General features: G+C 36.7%; 1 protein-coding gene across 7 annotated transcripts in view; it reads right to left on the reverse strand.

Moving 5' to 3' along the window:
* Positions 1 to 223: 223 nt before the first annotated feature.
* The window catches only part of DYNC1I2 (dynein cytoplasmic 1 intermediate chain 2), a 63,570-nt gene continuing 46,181 nt past the window's right edge, over positions 224 to 17,612 (reverse strand). For 4 of the 7 annotated variants that reach the window (XM_023589479.3, XM_012526072.4, XM_023589481.3 and 1 more), the window contains 6 exons: positions 17,315 to 17,428; positions 16,993 to 17,126; positions 16,019 to 16,163; positions 4,123 to 4,263; positions 2,169 to 2,294; positions 224 to 861 (listed from right to left, as the gene is read on the reverse strand). In XM_023589479.3, the coding sequence (XP_023445247.1) occupies positions 748 to 861; positions 2,169 to 2,294; positions 4,123 to 4,263; positions 16,019 to 16,163; positions 16,993 to 17,126; positions 17,315 to 17,428 (774 nt within the window). In that variant the 3' untranslated portion in view covers positions 224 to 747. The remainder of the gene's footprint in view (positions 862 to 2,168; positions 2,295 to 4,122; positions 4,264 to 16,018; positions 16,164 to 16,992; positions 17,127 to 17,314; positions 17,429 to 17,612) is intronic. The other 3 variants (XM_004460779.5, XM_071216295.1, XM_058300651.2) reach the window with 1 other exon arrangement.

The raw sequence follows: 17,612 nt of genomic DNA on the forward strand, positions 1-17,612 counted from the left end.
GTACCAGGATCAGTTCCCGGAGCCACCTAATGAGAATACAAGCAGATACAGAAGAACACATAGCGAATGGACACAGAGAGCAGACAACAGGTGGTGGTGATGGTGGCAGGACAATAAATAAATCTTTAAAAAAAAAAAAAAGGGCAGTTAAACTTGGACAAAGTAGATAAAATCAAGATCTGATCAAATTGTAAAGAGTAAATCAAAATGAAAATCTGAAAAGTTAAATGCATATTTGTTTTTATTTATAGATAGCTACCACATGACTTATAAAGAAGAAAAAGGATATTAGCTTGGAATTTGGATAAATGTGTGCATGCTATGGCTGAGAATAAACAATGTTCCTACATATTATGGTTACTGAGAATTTTATCAGTATAACAGGGAATTATTATTTAAAAATATGTAGAACTTATACAATCTGTGCTTTAGAAATAACTGTATATAGTGTTGTAACTTGAAAATAATCCAAAAGAATAACTAATTCCAAATATATTACCTGTGTAAAGAATTCAGAAAAGACTGCATTCTGTAAAGTCAGTCAGCTGTATTAAAAATGACACTTATCCAAACCAAGGTGTGTTATATAAAAAGGGGCATTGTAAGACTTGCTTGCTGCATTAAATCCACTGTTTGATCCATAAAATGTCCTTTTAATTATCATTTAGACAGAAGCATGCCAATAGTCTTAGGATCTACTTAGAGTCTTCCCAAAATCTACTAAGTCTACACATCCTATTTCAGAAACTAAGCAGGTATTCGGGTAGCTGCTTCCTCCTCTGCATCAGCTCGGTTTGCATTAATTTCTGCAAGTGTTCGGCCAAACCGTGCCCATTCATCATTGCGGGGAACAGCAATCTGCTGTTGAAATAAAGACAACGTTTTATATACAATGAAATAAGATCATCTTACCCACTATTATTCAGTTTGTTTTTAAATAGTTTTCCCATTTAAAAGTAATAATCTGACCAAATGGCCTTCCTGTAATTACAGGGACTATAACAATGAATTACATTTAGAAACAAACGATGGTGTTAGTGAAGTATGTTGTGACAGTCTTAGAAATGACTTTGCTATTATATCTATCAGTGCAGAGAGGATAATGACGATGCCTTGCAAATGTAACTCCTGTGCACCACCACATGGGTTTTGCTGGTGGGGAGGGATTCCTTAAAATATTTTTACTTTATTATTGTACCATTCCTACTATGAAGTAATTTTTGAAGTATGGTTTATAAGAGTTGTTTTCTTGTACGTATTCATTTTTGTTTGGGACGTAAGATAACCTTCTTGATATCTCAAATCCGTTCTTGAAAGCTATGCCATTTTTTACCCTTTAGTGTTGTACCAACAGCAAAAGGTGAGAGGAGGTTTGTGACACTTTTGCCTCACATAACATACCGGGCAGGCAGATACAGATAATTTCCATCAGTGCTAAGACAGTTTAATTGGATAGCATTCTAAGCAATTGAATCTACCTCCCAGATCCAACTGCTAGAAGCCATGTCTCTGGATACCCTATGGCATCCAGAGAAGATGGAGAATCATGAAACATAGCAAAATAAAATGTCTGAAGTGTTAGCCAGAGCTAAAAAGGAGGAAATCAATCCTGGGTCATGTGTACAGCCAAGCAGAGTACTAAAGAGAGCACTGCAGCTCATCCTGCTGTTAGATTCGATTATAATGGCTTTGCAACAAGGTTGAAGATTCAAGATTCACAATTCACAGTCATCAGATAACTGTCAAAAGCTATAACTTTTAGTTTCTATTACCTGAATTTTCTTTAAATTTATTTTTAATTTAAAAAAATTTTTGAGGTATGGGGCCAGGGACTGAATCCTGGACCTTCTATGTGGGAAGCCGGCACTCAACCACTGAGTCACATCAGTTCCCCTGAGTTGGTTATTTAATTTGTTTGCTTTTTTTTGTTTGTTTTTAGGAGGCACTATGGACCAAATCTGGGACCTCCCATGTGGGAAGCAAGTGTTCAACCACTTGAGCCACATCAAGAGTCACTTCTGTGGTGGAAAGTAAGTTTTATCTTTATAACCGTATGGTTCATATGATGCATGAGCCTCAAAGACTAGACTTAGTCACAAAGATACCTTCACTGCTATGCTATGAAAGCTAAATAAATGTGTCAAAATTATAGGCAGTGAGCTCCATACCTCTCCCACATCATATATAACAATCTGTCCTTCAGAATCACCCACGGCAATCTCTCTTCCAGAATGGGTCCATCTTACACGATTAAGAGCAGGATTACCCTCCACGGAAATGCTGGCAGTTGGCACCTAAAGTCATTTAAAATATAGTGCAGTGTTAAAAGTTTCATCAAGATTTCTATAAACATGTAAAACAGTAATTCTTTTTTCTTCCAATCTAGCTACATTGTTAAAACAAAGATGAAAAGAAAGAGATTCTTCCCCCCAACTTTCTTCCTGTTCAGCAGCAATACAACACTATAAATTGACATTATAGTCAATCCTTGAAATGGTTTGGGAAAATAACTTACATCCTTATATAAGAAATTCTCACATGATTGGACATATCATTTTGGAAGCTTTCCTCTTTAATAAAGGATTCTTTGTTGCTGTTTTCACTTCTTTAAGAAGTCAAGCTGTTTGAAAACATATGGCCAAACCCCATTTTAAAAAACATTTCAAAAGTCCTCATAAACATATTATATTTCAATTTTAGAGGACAGGAATTACTTTTGTAGCATGCATCTGTGTCAGCTGAAACTTGTGATTTGATCCATCATTCCTAGATGTAGTTCATACTAAAGGTGCAGTATAGGTCTTTCCAGAGCCCTTTGATCCCATGAGTTGACAGAGAGAGGCAGGAGAATGGCACCAACACAATGGCACCAGCCCCTTTTAATCAGACTGTGCCTTTTCTATGCTTAAGAAAAAGATATGCCACTGTATAATACACAGAGCAAACATTCAATGTTTGATTCAGATTAAATGCCATATTAAAATTTTAAAATTTTTGAAATATGATTAAAAGAGCCCTTCTAATTGAAACCAATCATCCTCAACTGATTAATTTAACCTCCCCAAATGCCAAAAGAGTTTTACAAAGAAAAATATTTAGATACATATTTTGAATTTACTATTATAGGAAAGGATCTGCATTTAATTAATTTGGTCATAATCTCTAAGACCAAAATGCAAACTAAGAAAATAAAATTGGTACCATTCTAGGTAACTAGAATATGTTATCAAATCCAATTATCTAGTTAGGGTTTAATTTGTTAGCGGTAATCTGAATGTTCCTCCCCAAACTACTAAATGAATAGTTAACACAGTGTTAAAATTCCCACATTTCCAATACATAACTTCCTTGCCCTGTTTTATTTCAAGGGCTTCAGAGAAATACCACCAGAAATATAAAAGATGTGAGAGTAGGATGTGGGAGAAGGTACTTTATCTTCAACAGATAGAACTACTAACATTATTTCTACTACCACATAGCAATATAGGATTTTAAGAACATTTTAACCCTCTCTAAACTGGCAAAATATACATAGTTAAAAAATAAATGACAGTTAAATTTTATTGCTAGTAAGTGATTTCAGTGTAGCAATTAGGAAATTTGGAGGTTCTATTTTCATTTTACAGTAACAGCAGTACTCTATTTTCAGTGCTTCATGGAAAAAAGGTCATCAAAATACTTATTTCCTACAATCAAACAAGTCAGGCTTAGACTAATGCTTCTGGATGACATACAATTCTATCAAGGCTAAGAGGCAATTCAGAAATTTAGAATTTAGGTTAACATACTTCAACAGTCTGAAACTATCTGCTTTCTAGTCTGTGAATGAAAATGTCTCAGTTGCCTTATGAATGAGACTTTTCCAGGACATTAGAGACCTGATAGTGCATTTCAGAAGTAAAAGGGAATGCCCCAGTGCTCTTGGCAACGTTATTTCTCTCTTCAGTTGTGCACAGCATGCGCTTTATTATTTAGGGTACAAAGCTTATTTGGCTTCTTTGTGATGAAGCTGCAATCACAGAGCCCTTTTACATTCCTTGGGATAAAAGGAATTTCACAAATTATTCAATAAATCTCCAATTTTCTATTTTTCAGTGCAATTTTTGTTATTTTCCTGCTCACCTCTGTGTCATTATTGAGATTCCATAAATCTAGTCGCCCCATGCCATCAACACAGGCAAACAAGGCTGGGTGGGTGGGTGACCACATAACATCATAAACATAGTCTGAATTATCTTCAAATGAGTATAGAGGTTTGTTATTCTGAAAGAAAAATTTGATTCTTAGTCAAAATATGACATACATTCAACAGGTATAATATTTTATGATATTTAACTCAATCTAGTAAAGTTCCTATAACTATAACTTGTTTCACTACAGTATTACCTGGAGCTATTATTTAAGGGTCAACTATTGAATTGCATTTCCTTTTTAACTTGTAGTTGTCATACTGTTTAAAAAGGAATAGAATGTACTTTAAAATCATTTGCCAATGAGAGGATTCTGGAAAGATGACAGCAGTGGCAGGGTACTTTTCCTATCTTTAAATCTTCCCATAAAACCAGACAAGGCAATGAGGATCACAAAACCAAGACTCGCAGATAACACTTACTACAAAATTAGGAGACAAGGTATTCTCACAAACCTCCAAATATAAGCAGATGGAAACAAACTGTTGATGACTACAAGGCTTGCATGGAATCAGCATCTGTGTGGGAAAGCATAAGAGTTCTGACAGAACCTCACAGTTGTTGGCAGAAGTTCAATGAATAGAATGTGGGACCAGTTTGAGAACAAGAGCAAAACTGGGAGGGAGTTCTGCAGAATCCTACTTACAAAAACACACAAGCAGACTGAGATGCAATATAAGTAAGGTCTAATGGTGGAGTTGGGCCCTATACACTCTCAAAGTTAACAAACCAAAGCTCTCTTCTAAGACAAAGTCTTGCTGAAGAGAAACTGCTGGGAGCAGAATCCAAATTGTGGAAGACAGGGAAAAAAGGAAAGATGGAAAGACAAAGTTCAGATAAAAGTAGTGGAGAAGAAAAGGCACATTTCAGAAAATACAAAGGAAACATGGAAACACACACATACATACATACATATATATACAAATCATTTTGCAAAAAGTACAGAAGGGGGAGCTCTAGCCTAGACTACGAAACAGGAAAAGCTATCTCTGCCTATCCCTTCCCCCTCCAAAAAGTATAGAAAAACTCATTTCACTGGCTGGTAATAAGCAACAGAAAAGGATCTCAGTCAAAGCCTATAGAAAGTTATTGTGGCATACTCTTATTTTCTAAAAATGGACACACTGATATATACATATACACACACACACACCCCCCATCCACAAGTTCTTCCTACAGTGATGTTGATACTCCTCCATCGAGAAAACAGTTTCTGTTCCCTCCTCCCTAAACCTGAGCAGACCTTTTTAATAGCTCAACCAACAGAATGCTGTGGTAGTGACACTGTCTGACTTCTTTTTTTTTTTTTTTTTAAAGATTTATTTTTATTTATTTAATTCCCCTCCCCTCCCCCGGTTGTCTGTTTTCTGTGTCTTTTTGCTGCGTCTTGTTTCTTTGTCCGCTTCTCTTGTCATCAGCGGCACGGGAAGTGTGGGCGGCACCATTCCTCAACAGGCTGCTCCCTCCTTCGCGCTGGGCGGCTCTCCTTATGGGTGCACTCCTTGCGCGTGGGGCTCCCCTACGCGGGGGACACCCCTGTGTGGCACTGCACTCCTTGCGTGCATTAGCACTGCGCATGGGCCAGCTCCACACGGGTCAAGGAGGCCCGGGGCTTGAACCGCGGACCTCCCATGTGGTAGACGGACGCCCTAACCACTGGGCCAAAGTCCGTTTCCCTTTTTTTTTTTTTTAATTATTGACACTGTCTGACTTCTGATGCTGGGTCTTTTATAAAAGGTGAGCTTCTGCCTGGATGCTTTCCCTTGGGGAACACACCATTGGAGACCTGAGTGCCTTGTCAGATGTCTGCCTGTTATGAAATTCCATACTGGAAAGACAATGTGAGGAGACTACATTGAAATATAAGGGATGCCTGAGGAGCTCTAGCCTTTTCAGTCTCCAGCTGTTTGAGTCTTCCCAGCCCTGGGACAAGACACATGAGTGGGTGAAATTTCAGATGATTCCAGCCCACCCCCACCCCAATGCTGAGTGATGTACAAGTGAGATATCCCTGCTGAGCACTGCCTAGACCGTAGGTTTGTGAGCGAAATAAAATGTTGCTGTTATTTTATTCCATTATATTTTGGAGTGGTTTGTTATGTAGCCATAGTAACTACAACAGTTATAAGAAAAAAGAGAATAAGGGAAGAATAACATACCTTCTGACAATGAAAGGATACCAGAAAGCCATACCCACAAAATAGATGAAAACTATAACCTAATATTTCAAAACAAGACATTAAGAAATTAAGAAAAGGATAAAGCTATGAAAGACAATATAAATCATATTAGAAAAACTCTCAAAACTGTGGTACTGGCATAAAGACAGACATGTAGTTCAATGGAATAGAAATTAAAGTCAAGAAATAAACCTTTACACTTATGATCAATTGTGCTTCAACAAAGGTACTAATTCAAGGGGGAAAGAATAACCTTTTTAATAAATGGTGCTAGGACAACTGGATTTCACATACAGAAAACTGAAGTTGACCTCTCACACACACTATACACAAAAATAAACTCGAAATATATCACAGATCTAAATAAAGGGCTAAAACCACAAAACTCTTAGAAGAAAACATATGAATAAATCTTTGTGACCTTGGATTAGTCAATGGTTTCTTAGATATGAAACCAAAAGCACAAGTGACAAAAGAAAAAAATAGATAAATCATATATATCAAAATAAAAAACTTTTGTGCTTCAAACAATAGTATCAAGAAAATGAAGACAACCCATACAGTGGGAGAAAATACTTGCAAATCATATATTTGATAAGTGACTTGTATCTAGACAATATAAAGAACTCTTACAACTCGAATTGACATTTTTCCAAAGAAGGTAAACAAATGGCCAGTAAAGACATGAATAGATGCTCAATATCATTAGTCATTCAGGAAATGTAAATCAATTACTGTGACTCTAGCAATGGAAGAAATTATATCATTGATGTGGAGACAGTGGCCACAGGAATTGCTGAAGGCAGGGAGAAGGGAAAAGGAGATGTGATACAGGGGCATTTTTAGGACTTGGAGTTTGTCCTGAATAATATTGCAGGGACAGATACAGGACATTATATATCCTGCCATAACCCACTGAATGGACTGGGAGAGAATGTAAACTACAATGTAAACTATAATCCATGCTGTGTAGCAGTGTTCCAAAATGTATTCATCAATTGAAATGAATGGACCACACTAATGAAAGAAGACGTTGATGTGGGAAAAGTGGGGAGTGGGGGGAGTGGGGCATATGGGGACCTCCTGTATTTTTTAATGTAACATTCTGTGTGATCTATCTTTTAAAAATAAAAAACATATTAAAAAAGAAAAATTAAAAAACAAAACACATGACATATCATTTCACATGACTCGGATGGCTGTAATTTAAAAAAAAACAAGTATTGGCAAGGAAGTGAAATTGAAAACACTCATATACTGCTGATAGGAATGTAAAATGGTACAGCTGCTTGAAAAGTTTGGGATTTCCTCAAAATAGTAATTAGAGTTACCATAGGACCCAACAAATCCATTCCTAGGTTTATATCCAAGAAAATGAAAACATATGTCTACCCAAAAACTTGTACACAAATGTTCATAGCAGCATTATTCCCAACAGCCAGAAAGAAGAAACAACCCAAATGACCACTAAGTGATGAATGGATAAACAAAAAAGATTATATATCCATGCAATGGAATATTATTGAATCATAAAAGGAATGAAATACTGGGAAGCGGACATGGCTCAACTGATAGAGCATCTGCCTATCATATGGAGGGTCCAGGGTTCGATCCCCAGAGCCTCCTGACCAGTGCGGTAAGTTGGTCCACATGCAGTGCTGTCACACACAAGGAGTGCCCTGCAATGCAGGGCACCCCCATGTAGGGGAGCCCCACACTCAAGGAGTGCGTCCCATGTGGAAAAAAAAAAAAAAAGTGCAGCCTGCCCAGGAGTGGCAACGCACAGAGAGCTGATGCAGCAAGATAATGCAACAAAAAGAGCGACACAATCCCCCGGTGCTGCGTGACAAGAATGCAAGTAGACACAGAAGAATACACAAAGAATGGACACAGACAGCAGATAACGGCGGGGAGAAAGGGAGAGAGAGAAATAAAATAAATCTTAAAAAAAAATGCATTTTATGGTTTGTGAATTATACCTCAATAAGGCTATTATTGAAAAAAGTTGAAAGAGATAAAGAGAACGTTTTAAAAAAATTAGCAAAGACACACATACACTGGCATTGGCATGCCCTGAAGAAGTAAACCAAAGCAATAATAGAGAACAAATCCTAAAAACAACAACTTAAGAGAGCACTCCTAAAATGATTCATAGTGTAAAAACTATATATTGATAGGGTAATTTACATATTGAGACAAACTGGCCTTTTCAAGAAAGAGAAAAAAATCTTTTAATCATCCAGGAGATAAGACCAAATCACATGTAAGATAAGAAAATCAGATTAAATTCAGACATATTTTGATAGCGATGCTTTTCTTCCAGAAGACAACAGAGTAACTTATTGAAGATATTCAAAGAAAGAAAATGTAAGTCATAGATTTTATATAAAACCAAACAATGTTATGAATAAGGGAATAATGTACCCATTAGCACCTACTGAGGGATCTAATTCAGAATGATATTCAGATGATGAAAAAGACTGAAGAGATATGCTAACGGAAGGGATGGCAGATAACATCCCTTACATTGGCACATGAGGGTAAGCTTCTCTTTACAGATGTATTTCAGCTAATAGATAAAGAATCAGAATATCATCATTTTATAACCCCTAGTGAATTAATGGACCCAGACAGAATCGTCAATGGATGCTGCGGCAGTTTGAGATTATTTATGAATATTTATGAATGTTTGTAAATTTATCTATTCCTCTGGGTGAAATACCCTTTGAATGGATTAGATTTAGCTGACAAGTCTTGATTAAATTACCAGTTAAAATTAGGGCTTTCATTCAACCATATTCGTGGGGCATGGCTCAGATTGAGTCCCTGCTCCCTTGGTGGGCTAATATAAATGGATACTCACTCAAGAAGACACACAAAAAGAGAAAGAGCTCCACAGATGCCAGAGGAGAGAATTTTATCACGTGACAGAATGAAGAGGCTCAAACAGCTAGAGCCTGGGGAAAGCTGAGCCATCCACCCAATAGTTTGCGGCTAAGCAGCTGAGAAAGCCTAGAAAGAAACGAGCCCTATGCCAGACATACACAACCATCAGAATGGTTTTAAAATAAAATTTAAAAAATACAGAAAATACAAATTTGGTATGGATGTAGAGCAGTAGGGACACAGGAACTCTCATATGCTACTAATGGTTTGTAAACTGGTAAAACCACTTTGGAAAACTGCTTGACAGTATCTACTAAAGTTGAATGTATAGCGGTCTTGTGACCCAGAGATTTTCTTCTAGATGCAAGCCTTACAGAATAGAGTGCCTACGTCCACCAAAAGACATCTACAAGTATGTTCATAGCAGCGCTATTTATTATATCCCCAAACTATAAACACCACCAGCAACTGAATGGATAAATTATGGTATATAGTCACACAATGGAATAGTCATACAATGGAATAGCATACAACAGAGATAGAACAATTTACACCTAAACATTATGAATAAAATCTCACAAACATGTAGAACAAAAGAAGCCACATACAAACAAGAACCTAATGTGTGATCCCCTTTTTACAAAGTATAAAATATGGAAAAAGGTATATGTAAATTAGATTTTAAAACTTATTAATATTTATAATAAAAGACTTCTAAATATCCCAGGAAATGGTTAGTTAAAATGTTTCACCTATTCAGCAGACTTTTATGCAGTGAGAGAAAAAAGGATGCATTATAATCAAGTAAGGGATTGTATTAAAAAAATATATAACAAAATGGCAACACATTTCAAACTTAAAAATGGACTATAGACCTTTTTTCCCCACGTTTAACTTTAAAAATTCAGTCATCCAAAAATGAATAATTTTTTCCACCAGAGAGAAAGAAAGTACATATTTAATACCAGATACCATTTCATAATATATTAATTTTATATATGACACTCTAAATTAAAATTCCAATTGGATCTTTTAAGCACTTTTAAAAAATCTTTTAAAAATTAGTATTTTTTCTTATTTGAAGAGAACTTCTGACTAATTGGCAGAGAGGCAGCAGGGACGAGCTCAAGAGGGGCACTGCATCTAGATTCTTGCCCCAGACTTGCCAATAATAATTAGCTTTAGGAAAGGGGACTTGGCCCAGTGGTTAGGGTGTCCGTCTACCACATGGGAGGTCCGCGATTCAAACCCCGGGCCTCCTTGACCCGTGTGGAGCTGGCCCACACACAGTGCTGACATGCGCAAGGAGTCCCGTGCCACACAGGGGTGTCCCTGAGCAGGGGAGCCCCATGCACAAGGAGTGTGCCCCGTAAGAAGAGCCGCCCAGTGCGAAACAAAGTGCAGCCTGCCCAGGAATGGTGCCGCACACACGGAGAGCTGACACAAGATGACACAACAAAAAGAAACAGATTCCCATGCCACTGACAACAGAAGGGGACAAAGAAGAACATGCAGCAAATAGACACAGAGAACAGACAACTGGGGTGGGGGGGGGGTGGGGGAAGGGGAGAGAAATAAATAAATAAATCTTTAAAAAAAATTAGCTTTAAGTCTTTGGGAAAGTAATTTCATCTTACTAGGCCTCCATTTCCTGACTTATAAGACAAAGGTTTTGTGCCAGTGGTTCTGAGCCTCAACTGTACATTGTAATCACCTGGGACATTTTTAAAACTATGTTGTTGCCCAAGTCTCCCCTTTAGCATTTCTGATTTAATTGGTTTGAGACGTCAGTAGCTCATTGGGAGTTTTAAAAATTGCCTAGGTGATTCTAATGTCTGGCCAAGACTGAGAACTACTTAACTAGATAATCTCTAAAGGTGTCTGCAGCAATAAAATTCTTTCACATAAAAAGTTTTCAAAACATATTTGTCAAAAAAACAAAAAAGAACAAAGAACTTCTTTGAATGACAGGTAGCATCTGAATAAGCAAAGGCTTGTTCTGGTACACTGGTGAGAATGAACACTGTATGGTCAAGGGACAAGCCATTTTTTCCTCCAAGCTTTTTAAGGTTATTTCTCAAAATTGGGGTAACTGGGGTGTTCCAGATTAATAACAAAGAGAGTCACTACAATAAATGCATGAAGATAACAATAAGGTCCTTCCCAGAAAACTGGGAAACAAATATGTCCTTAAACTGGATCAGAAAAGAGGTAAATAAATGCTTTAAAAAGAAATAATTCCAAGGTCATAAATACCTTCCTATTTAACCTAACTGGAGAAACTAACTTCTTGAGAAGGAATGTGTCAATCAGAAGCAATGGAAATATAAAGAAGCAGAGTCCTAAAAGGAAAAGAAGAGAGACCTATTCAAGCCCTATCTAGGAGAGGGAGTCTCAGCCAAAGTAATTTGATAATTACCACCCTGTGGCAAGGCTATCTCTATTTGAAAATAAATGAATCAGCTATCTTAAGCTTGACGCCATTAAACATTTAAGTTATAAAACACCTTCAGTTCCAATTTCTTTCTCCCCAACCAACCTTATAATTATAATTTGGCTTCCCATGTAGGTTGTCTCCTGGAAACAGTGAGCTGGTCAGGCCAAGGTGAGTATCTGGGCCTTCTGGAAGCTATGCTTCTCACTACAAATTAATAAACTGACATTCTTCACTGTATCAATGTCTTTGGAGCCTGTCAGTTCCAATCAGCACTCCCTAGTCTAATCAACTCTAGTAGACTGACACAACTGAGTTTCTGAATATGAAAACGAGAGACTGAACAGTGGTCAATATGCAAGTTACTAATAAGATAAAGGATGCCATATAGGGCTGAGTCTGAATGGGCAGTCAAATTTTCCCAAGAAACACTCCAACTTCAGAGCACTGTTTCATTTTAACTTCTGTATTCTATGCATAGTTGTTATCCTAACAATTAATAGGACCTCATTAATTCTGTTTTAATGCTGGTAATCTCTGAAAATTAAAATAGGAAAGCTGTTAAAATAAGGAGAATTAAGACCATAGAGACTGTGAAGGAAAATTTAAGGTGTCTTTGGACTATAAAATTCTGAAAATGACCTATTCTAAGAAATTACCAAATCAACAATCTTAGGTTTGTCATTTTATGGTAAAATACGGTTCCGATAGGCTTTGGTTCTTAGAGTACATTTCACATACATTGGACCATTTTGTCCCGAAATAAATAATTCTTATGTTTTAAGAGCAATCTATAACAAATATGTCTAAATGTGGTAAACCTGAAGCTAATTTACCAGGTCTATCCCAAATCAAGCATTAGTCCCTAGGTTACCTTGAAGAAGCTTTCATTCCTCATGTATTCTCCCTACCATTTAGACCAGCCAAATTGCCTCTGTTCTGAATTTTCAAATTTGGTATTTTGAGAAGGTTAACAGTGCTCTTCAAATAAATTAAAAGCAATGTTTGCAATGTTTTGGTAGGTTTAGACTTCACCAATTGGTAGAAAATAGTCTTCCTTTATCTTATTTACTAAAAATAAGTGAGTTTAAAAAAAGTCATAAAAACAATTTGATGAAAAAGAACTCTGTGAGTGCATTATAAATTCCTGACTAGGAAAAGATTAGAGAATGGTTAGAGAAGCAGATTACTTTAAAATAAATTAGAGGCAGTGCCAAATTGAGATTTCTAGGGATTTTTAAAGGACTTATAGAAAGGAAGAAAGAAGGAATCTTCTTTTGCTATTGGGACAGTGTTGCAGTATCGAATAATTCATACATAGTCCCAATTTATGGAGGCTCAATTCCCAATGTCAGAAAGCACTCAAAAAGTAGAGGCAGACAAACAAAACTTTAAAAATCTGTTAAAGTCAAAACGTGAAGGTCCTGGTTTAAAAAGCTTAAGCTAGAATTGGAATGTTTTTTAAAAGAGAGATTATTTTTAAAATTGTCTGTTACGCATCACTATTTTAATGGAGAGTACCATTGTATTAGGAAGGCTCTATCTAAAGTTTTTCGGCAGGACAGAAATAAATAGGAGCAACATAAATAACCAGGAAGTATAAATCCAAGATTGAAACATGACTTAAGAGTTATGATGTGGCCAAATACAAAAATATTTGCCCAGTAGACTGTTGCTGCTCTACCCTTCACAGAGCAGAACTACTTGTGTGCAGAAAAGCTAGAGTAAAGGGTAAATCTTCTCATGAAGTTTTAGAGGATACTTGGGCATGTATGAAAATACCACGTTCTATGCTCATCCATACTTTGGCTACTAACCTTGGAGAGGTATGTAAATGTGATGGGGAGGGGAGAGGCATGTATCATGGTTGAATGAAGAGTCTTCTATATGAGGTTCAAGGAAGGAAGTAACACACAGCTTAATCAGCAGGCAAAGAGATTTGCCTGCCTGTCGTTCTTATTTAGAAGGCAGTTCTATGTTGAAATATAGCGAACTACAGAAACAAGTGACCATAAATCAACCAGCTGTGCAGTACCACAAAAGCAAGCATCAGTCTCTTATAACAAATACATTCTGCTCTTGTTTAGGCAAGATAAACTCTTCATTATCCAATCCTGGTGTATATATATATATAAAACCAGCATTACCCTGCTGGTAATATATATATATAAGAATTGGCAAACTGGAAGCCTCAAATTTAGAGTCAAAAGAGGGCTAGAAAACTCAAGCCCTGAGATTAAAAAAACAAAATAAAAAATTACAAAAAGATCTAAGATGGGAAACGGACTTGGCCTAGTGGTTAGGGCGTCCGTCTACCACATGGGAGGTCCGCGGTTCAAACCCCGAGCCTCCTTGACCCGTGTGGAGCTGGCCCATGCGCAGTGCTGATGCGTGCAAGGAGTGCCATGCCACGCAAGGGTGTCCCCCGCGTAGGGGAGCCCCACGCGCAAGGAGTGCGCCCATAAGGAGAGCCGCCCAGTGTGAAAGAAAGTGCAGCCTGCCCAGGAATGGCGCCGCCCACACTTCCCGTGTCGCTGACGACAACAGAAGCGGACAAAGAAACAAGACGCAGCAAATAGACACCGAGAACAGACAACCCGGAGGGGGGGGGGAATTAAAATAAATAAATGAATCTTTAAAAAAAAAAAAAAAAAAAAGATCTAAGATACTTCTCAATTACCAAAAAAGGGAGCTAGCTAACAACCTAACAAATACGTAATGTCTCCTGAGGCTACATAAAGGACCATAAGGTGAAAGCATATCCAGAAATCTAGCAACTTCTATGGTTGCCTGTAGACTACAGTGAAATAGTTTTGTTCATCTCTCTGATTCTACATCTTATATTGATTTTATTGGCTAGATTATGCCTCTCTTTGCTTGTGGTTACAATAGTCTTCTTTCTCTACCTTTCCCCACTGTGTAAATCTCATTAAAAGAACATTAAAGAATGATCCAAGAAGAAAACAGGATTTGTTAAATGCAATAAGGCTCTGTCTGATCCCATTAAGAGGAAAACTGTACAGCCTGTTACATGTTGGACAATGTGTTAAGTACTTTTTTATGTTTCCATCATTTGACTTAAGGTAAGTACTGTTCTTATATGTCAAATCTGCAAACACTCAATTTTAAAAGGCAAGCTCTTGTAGGCAAAGTTTTCTAACTCACTACATATTAGACTAAAAGGAAGCACTAAAAAAGAACCAATGAACAGTGAGTTCACCCCAAATTTCTGAAGCCAGCACTCAAAAAATAAATGAGTTCCCTAAAATAGCAAGGAACATTTCTTAACACTTCTAGGTTTTCCCAAAGAAATGGAAGAACCAAATAAAGTATCTAAACTTTGTCTCATGATGAATTATTCAAAAGGTTAATATTTAGGATAAGGTAGACAGAAACAGGAAAAAAAAAGCTTAAAATTTAATTTAAATAGAATCTGATAAACTGAAGATGAAGTTATACCAGTGACAATGTAATACTGCAGAGAAATTTGACAGCAAAGTTTAGGCATGCTATTTTAAAACAGGGTCAGATGAAACTACAAGATCTATAGCAGCAGCAATGTTTCCTCTACTTGGATATGCACTGAGACTTTCAAATGGCCAGGTTCCAGCCATTCTTCAGTCAAAAGATGGTATGCAGAGAAACTAAACCAAAATCCTTACAACCTTTCTCCTGCAATGTCATACTTATCTGAAGGACTGGAGGATTCAGGAAGCACTTTCTCACATAAGTAGATTTTTTTAAATAAATGAAGCTTATTAAAACCAAACAATTTAAATCATTCATTGTAGAAAACAAAAAAGTATATGCACCCATGCCTACCCACAAAGCTTTCTTAATGATTCAATTTCATTCTAAATATACTTTTTGTAAAGGACTTCAAAGTAAATCATTTTACTTTGTCTTTTCTCCATTTCCCATCAGCGCTGTAAATCACTGTAGTTCTTAAGACCCTAAAAGCTCTCCAAAGAGCAAATATATAGCTTTTGTGCTGGGTTTGTATGACAGTTATGCAAAGTGCTATGAGAGATACTCAGGGACTTTTCTCCTAATTCAGTTGTGCGTTAACAGCTCTGTGCTTGTTAAGTCTGAAGTGATGGCAAGACTGGTCTTTACTTATGTGTGGAGTTACCATACTTGTCAGCACACTTTTATGAACACTACAATGTCCACAGGCTCACTAATGTCCAGTGTGACTTTATCAGGTTTGATCTATCAGTAAATAATTCTAAGGTATTTGGAAGCTTTTCATTTTTCCTGTGTAGTATTAGAGCACCACCTTGTGTCAGAAACTTGAGCAAATGAGAAAACATCTGTATTTCAGATACCTTAGTTGTCCAAAGTTTTACTGTCCAGTCAAATGACGAAGTGACAAAAAGATGTGAGAAGTCTACTGCTCCAACAGCTGCATGACAATGGATGCCAGTGATTGGTCCCTGATGTCCCTCAAACATCTCACTGATTCCAGCTTTGCTATTTCATAAAAGTGAAAATGTTAGGAAACTTTCTTGCAAGTAGACCAATATAAATACATTTTATTATGGGTTTAAATATCAGACCTTGGCATAATTTCAACAAACATCAATTCTGTGCTCATGACACATAAGAATAACTTGAGTGTTATTCTATACACATTTGACAAGACTGCTAAAGCAATAAACCATAAACATGATGCTACTGACAAAAGAACCCAAAAGTCCAATATCTGCAGCAGCAGAATAGAGGTAAAGTGATGCTACATGTAAGAGAGACAATCAGGGCTACTTCTAAATCAAAAGCTTTGAAGTGAGGGTGATCTGTATGTGAATGAAATCTGGACACTCAATTTTATATAAGGAAGCAATGGATAAGGTACAGCCAGACAATTTCAAAACAGATTGAACAGCAGGAGAAATACTGGCCAATTTAAAATGTGTACGTGACATTACTGTACAATTATCGGGGGACTGAACTAAAGCTCAAAGTCCAAATCAACTGAAATGGAAAAACAGCTAAAAATCTTACAACTTCATAGAAGTCAGTATGTGGCATATGCATAAAGTATAAGAATTACTGAATGTTCCTCCTTATCACTAACTTCTGTGTATGCATGCACACATACAACCCACAAAATCCAGAACACAACCTGAATACAAAATGAACTTTTTCTAAGTTTTAAGTTTAATTTTATAACCTAGAACTCAGATCATCTGACACACAAGTGGCTCTTGGACAGATTTCTATATAAATAAGGGACAATTTGTTTCAATGAAATTATTCAAGGGAGAATTTCAGATAATTGCCAATTCCAGTCTAGGTTTACCTGCCATGGCGGCATGCTGTGTACACAGAGCCTTCTTCACTACCAACGACAAAGTTGTTCACATCTCCAACAGGGAAAGACATAGATGTCACAGCTACTGCTTTTGACTGTTTATGAACTAACTCCATGCTATCCTAAAACAGACAAAATTGAAGAAATTATTTTAGAAATATGCAACTTCTGTTTATTAAAATTTTTTCTAGTTTTGGTTGGTTTGTAATTTATTATATTTTTATGCCACTTATCTAAGATGGGGTATGTACACATCTAAATAATAACAATATTTCCTTCACAATTTCAGAGTTTCCCAAATTTAACCTACCTGTGGCTGAGAAAGCATGTCCAGACTCCATGAACAAATTTTTCCATCAGTAGAAATGCTGATCAGATTGTGAGCATTTTGTGTTCCAACTACGTTTACACAATACACAGGGTGCTAAGGAAAGAGACATTAAAGTAAGTTTTCAGTGAGTATTTAAAAAAAAAATTTTTTTTTACTGTCTAATCACAGGTATTCTGTTTCATATCAAAATCATCTCAACTTTGAAAGGAGTTTTAATGTGAACTTTGCTGCTATTATATTGATTAACAAAAAGATTCAATTTCAGAAGACATAAGTT

Source organism: Dasypus novemcinctus, chromosome 7 (assembly GCF_030445035.2).
Source record: "Dasypus novemcinctus isolate mDasNov1 chromosome 7, mDasNov1.1.hap2, whole genome shotgun sequence".
Lineage (NCBI taxonomy): Eukaryota > Metazoa > Chordata > Mammalia > Cingulata > Dasypodidae > Dasypus > Dasypus novemcinctus.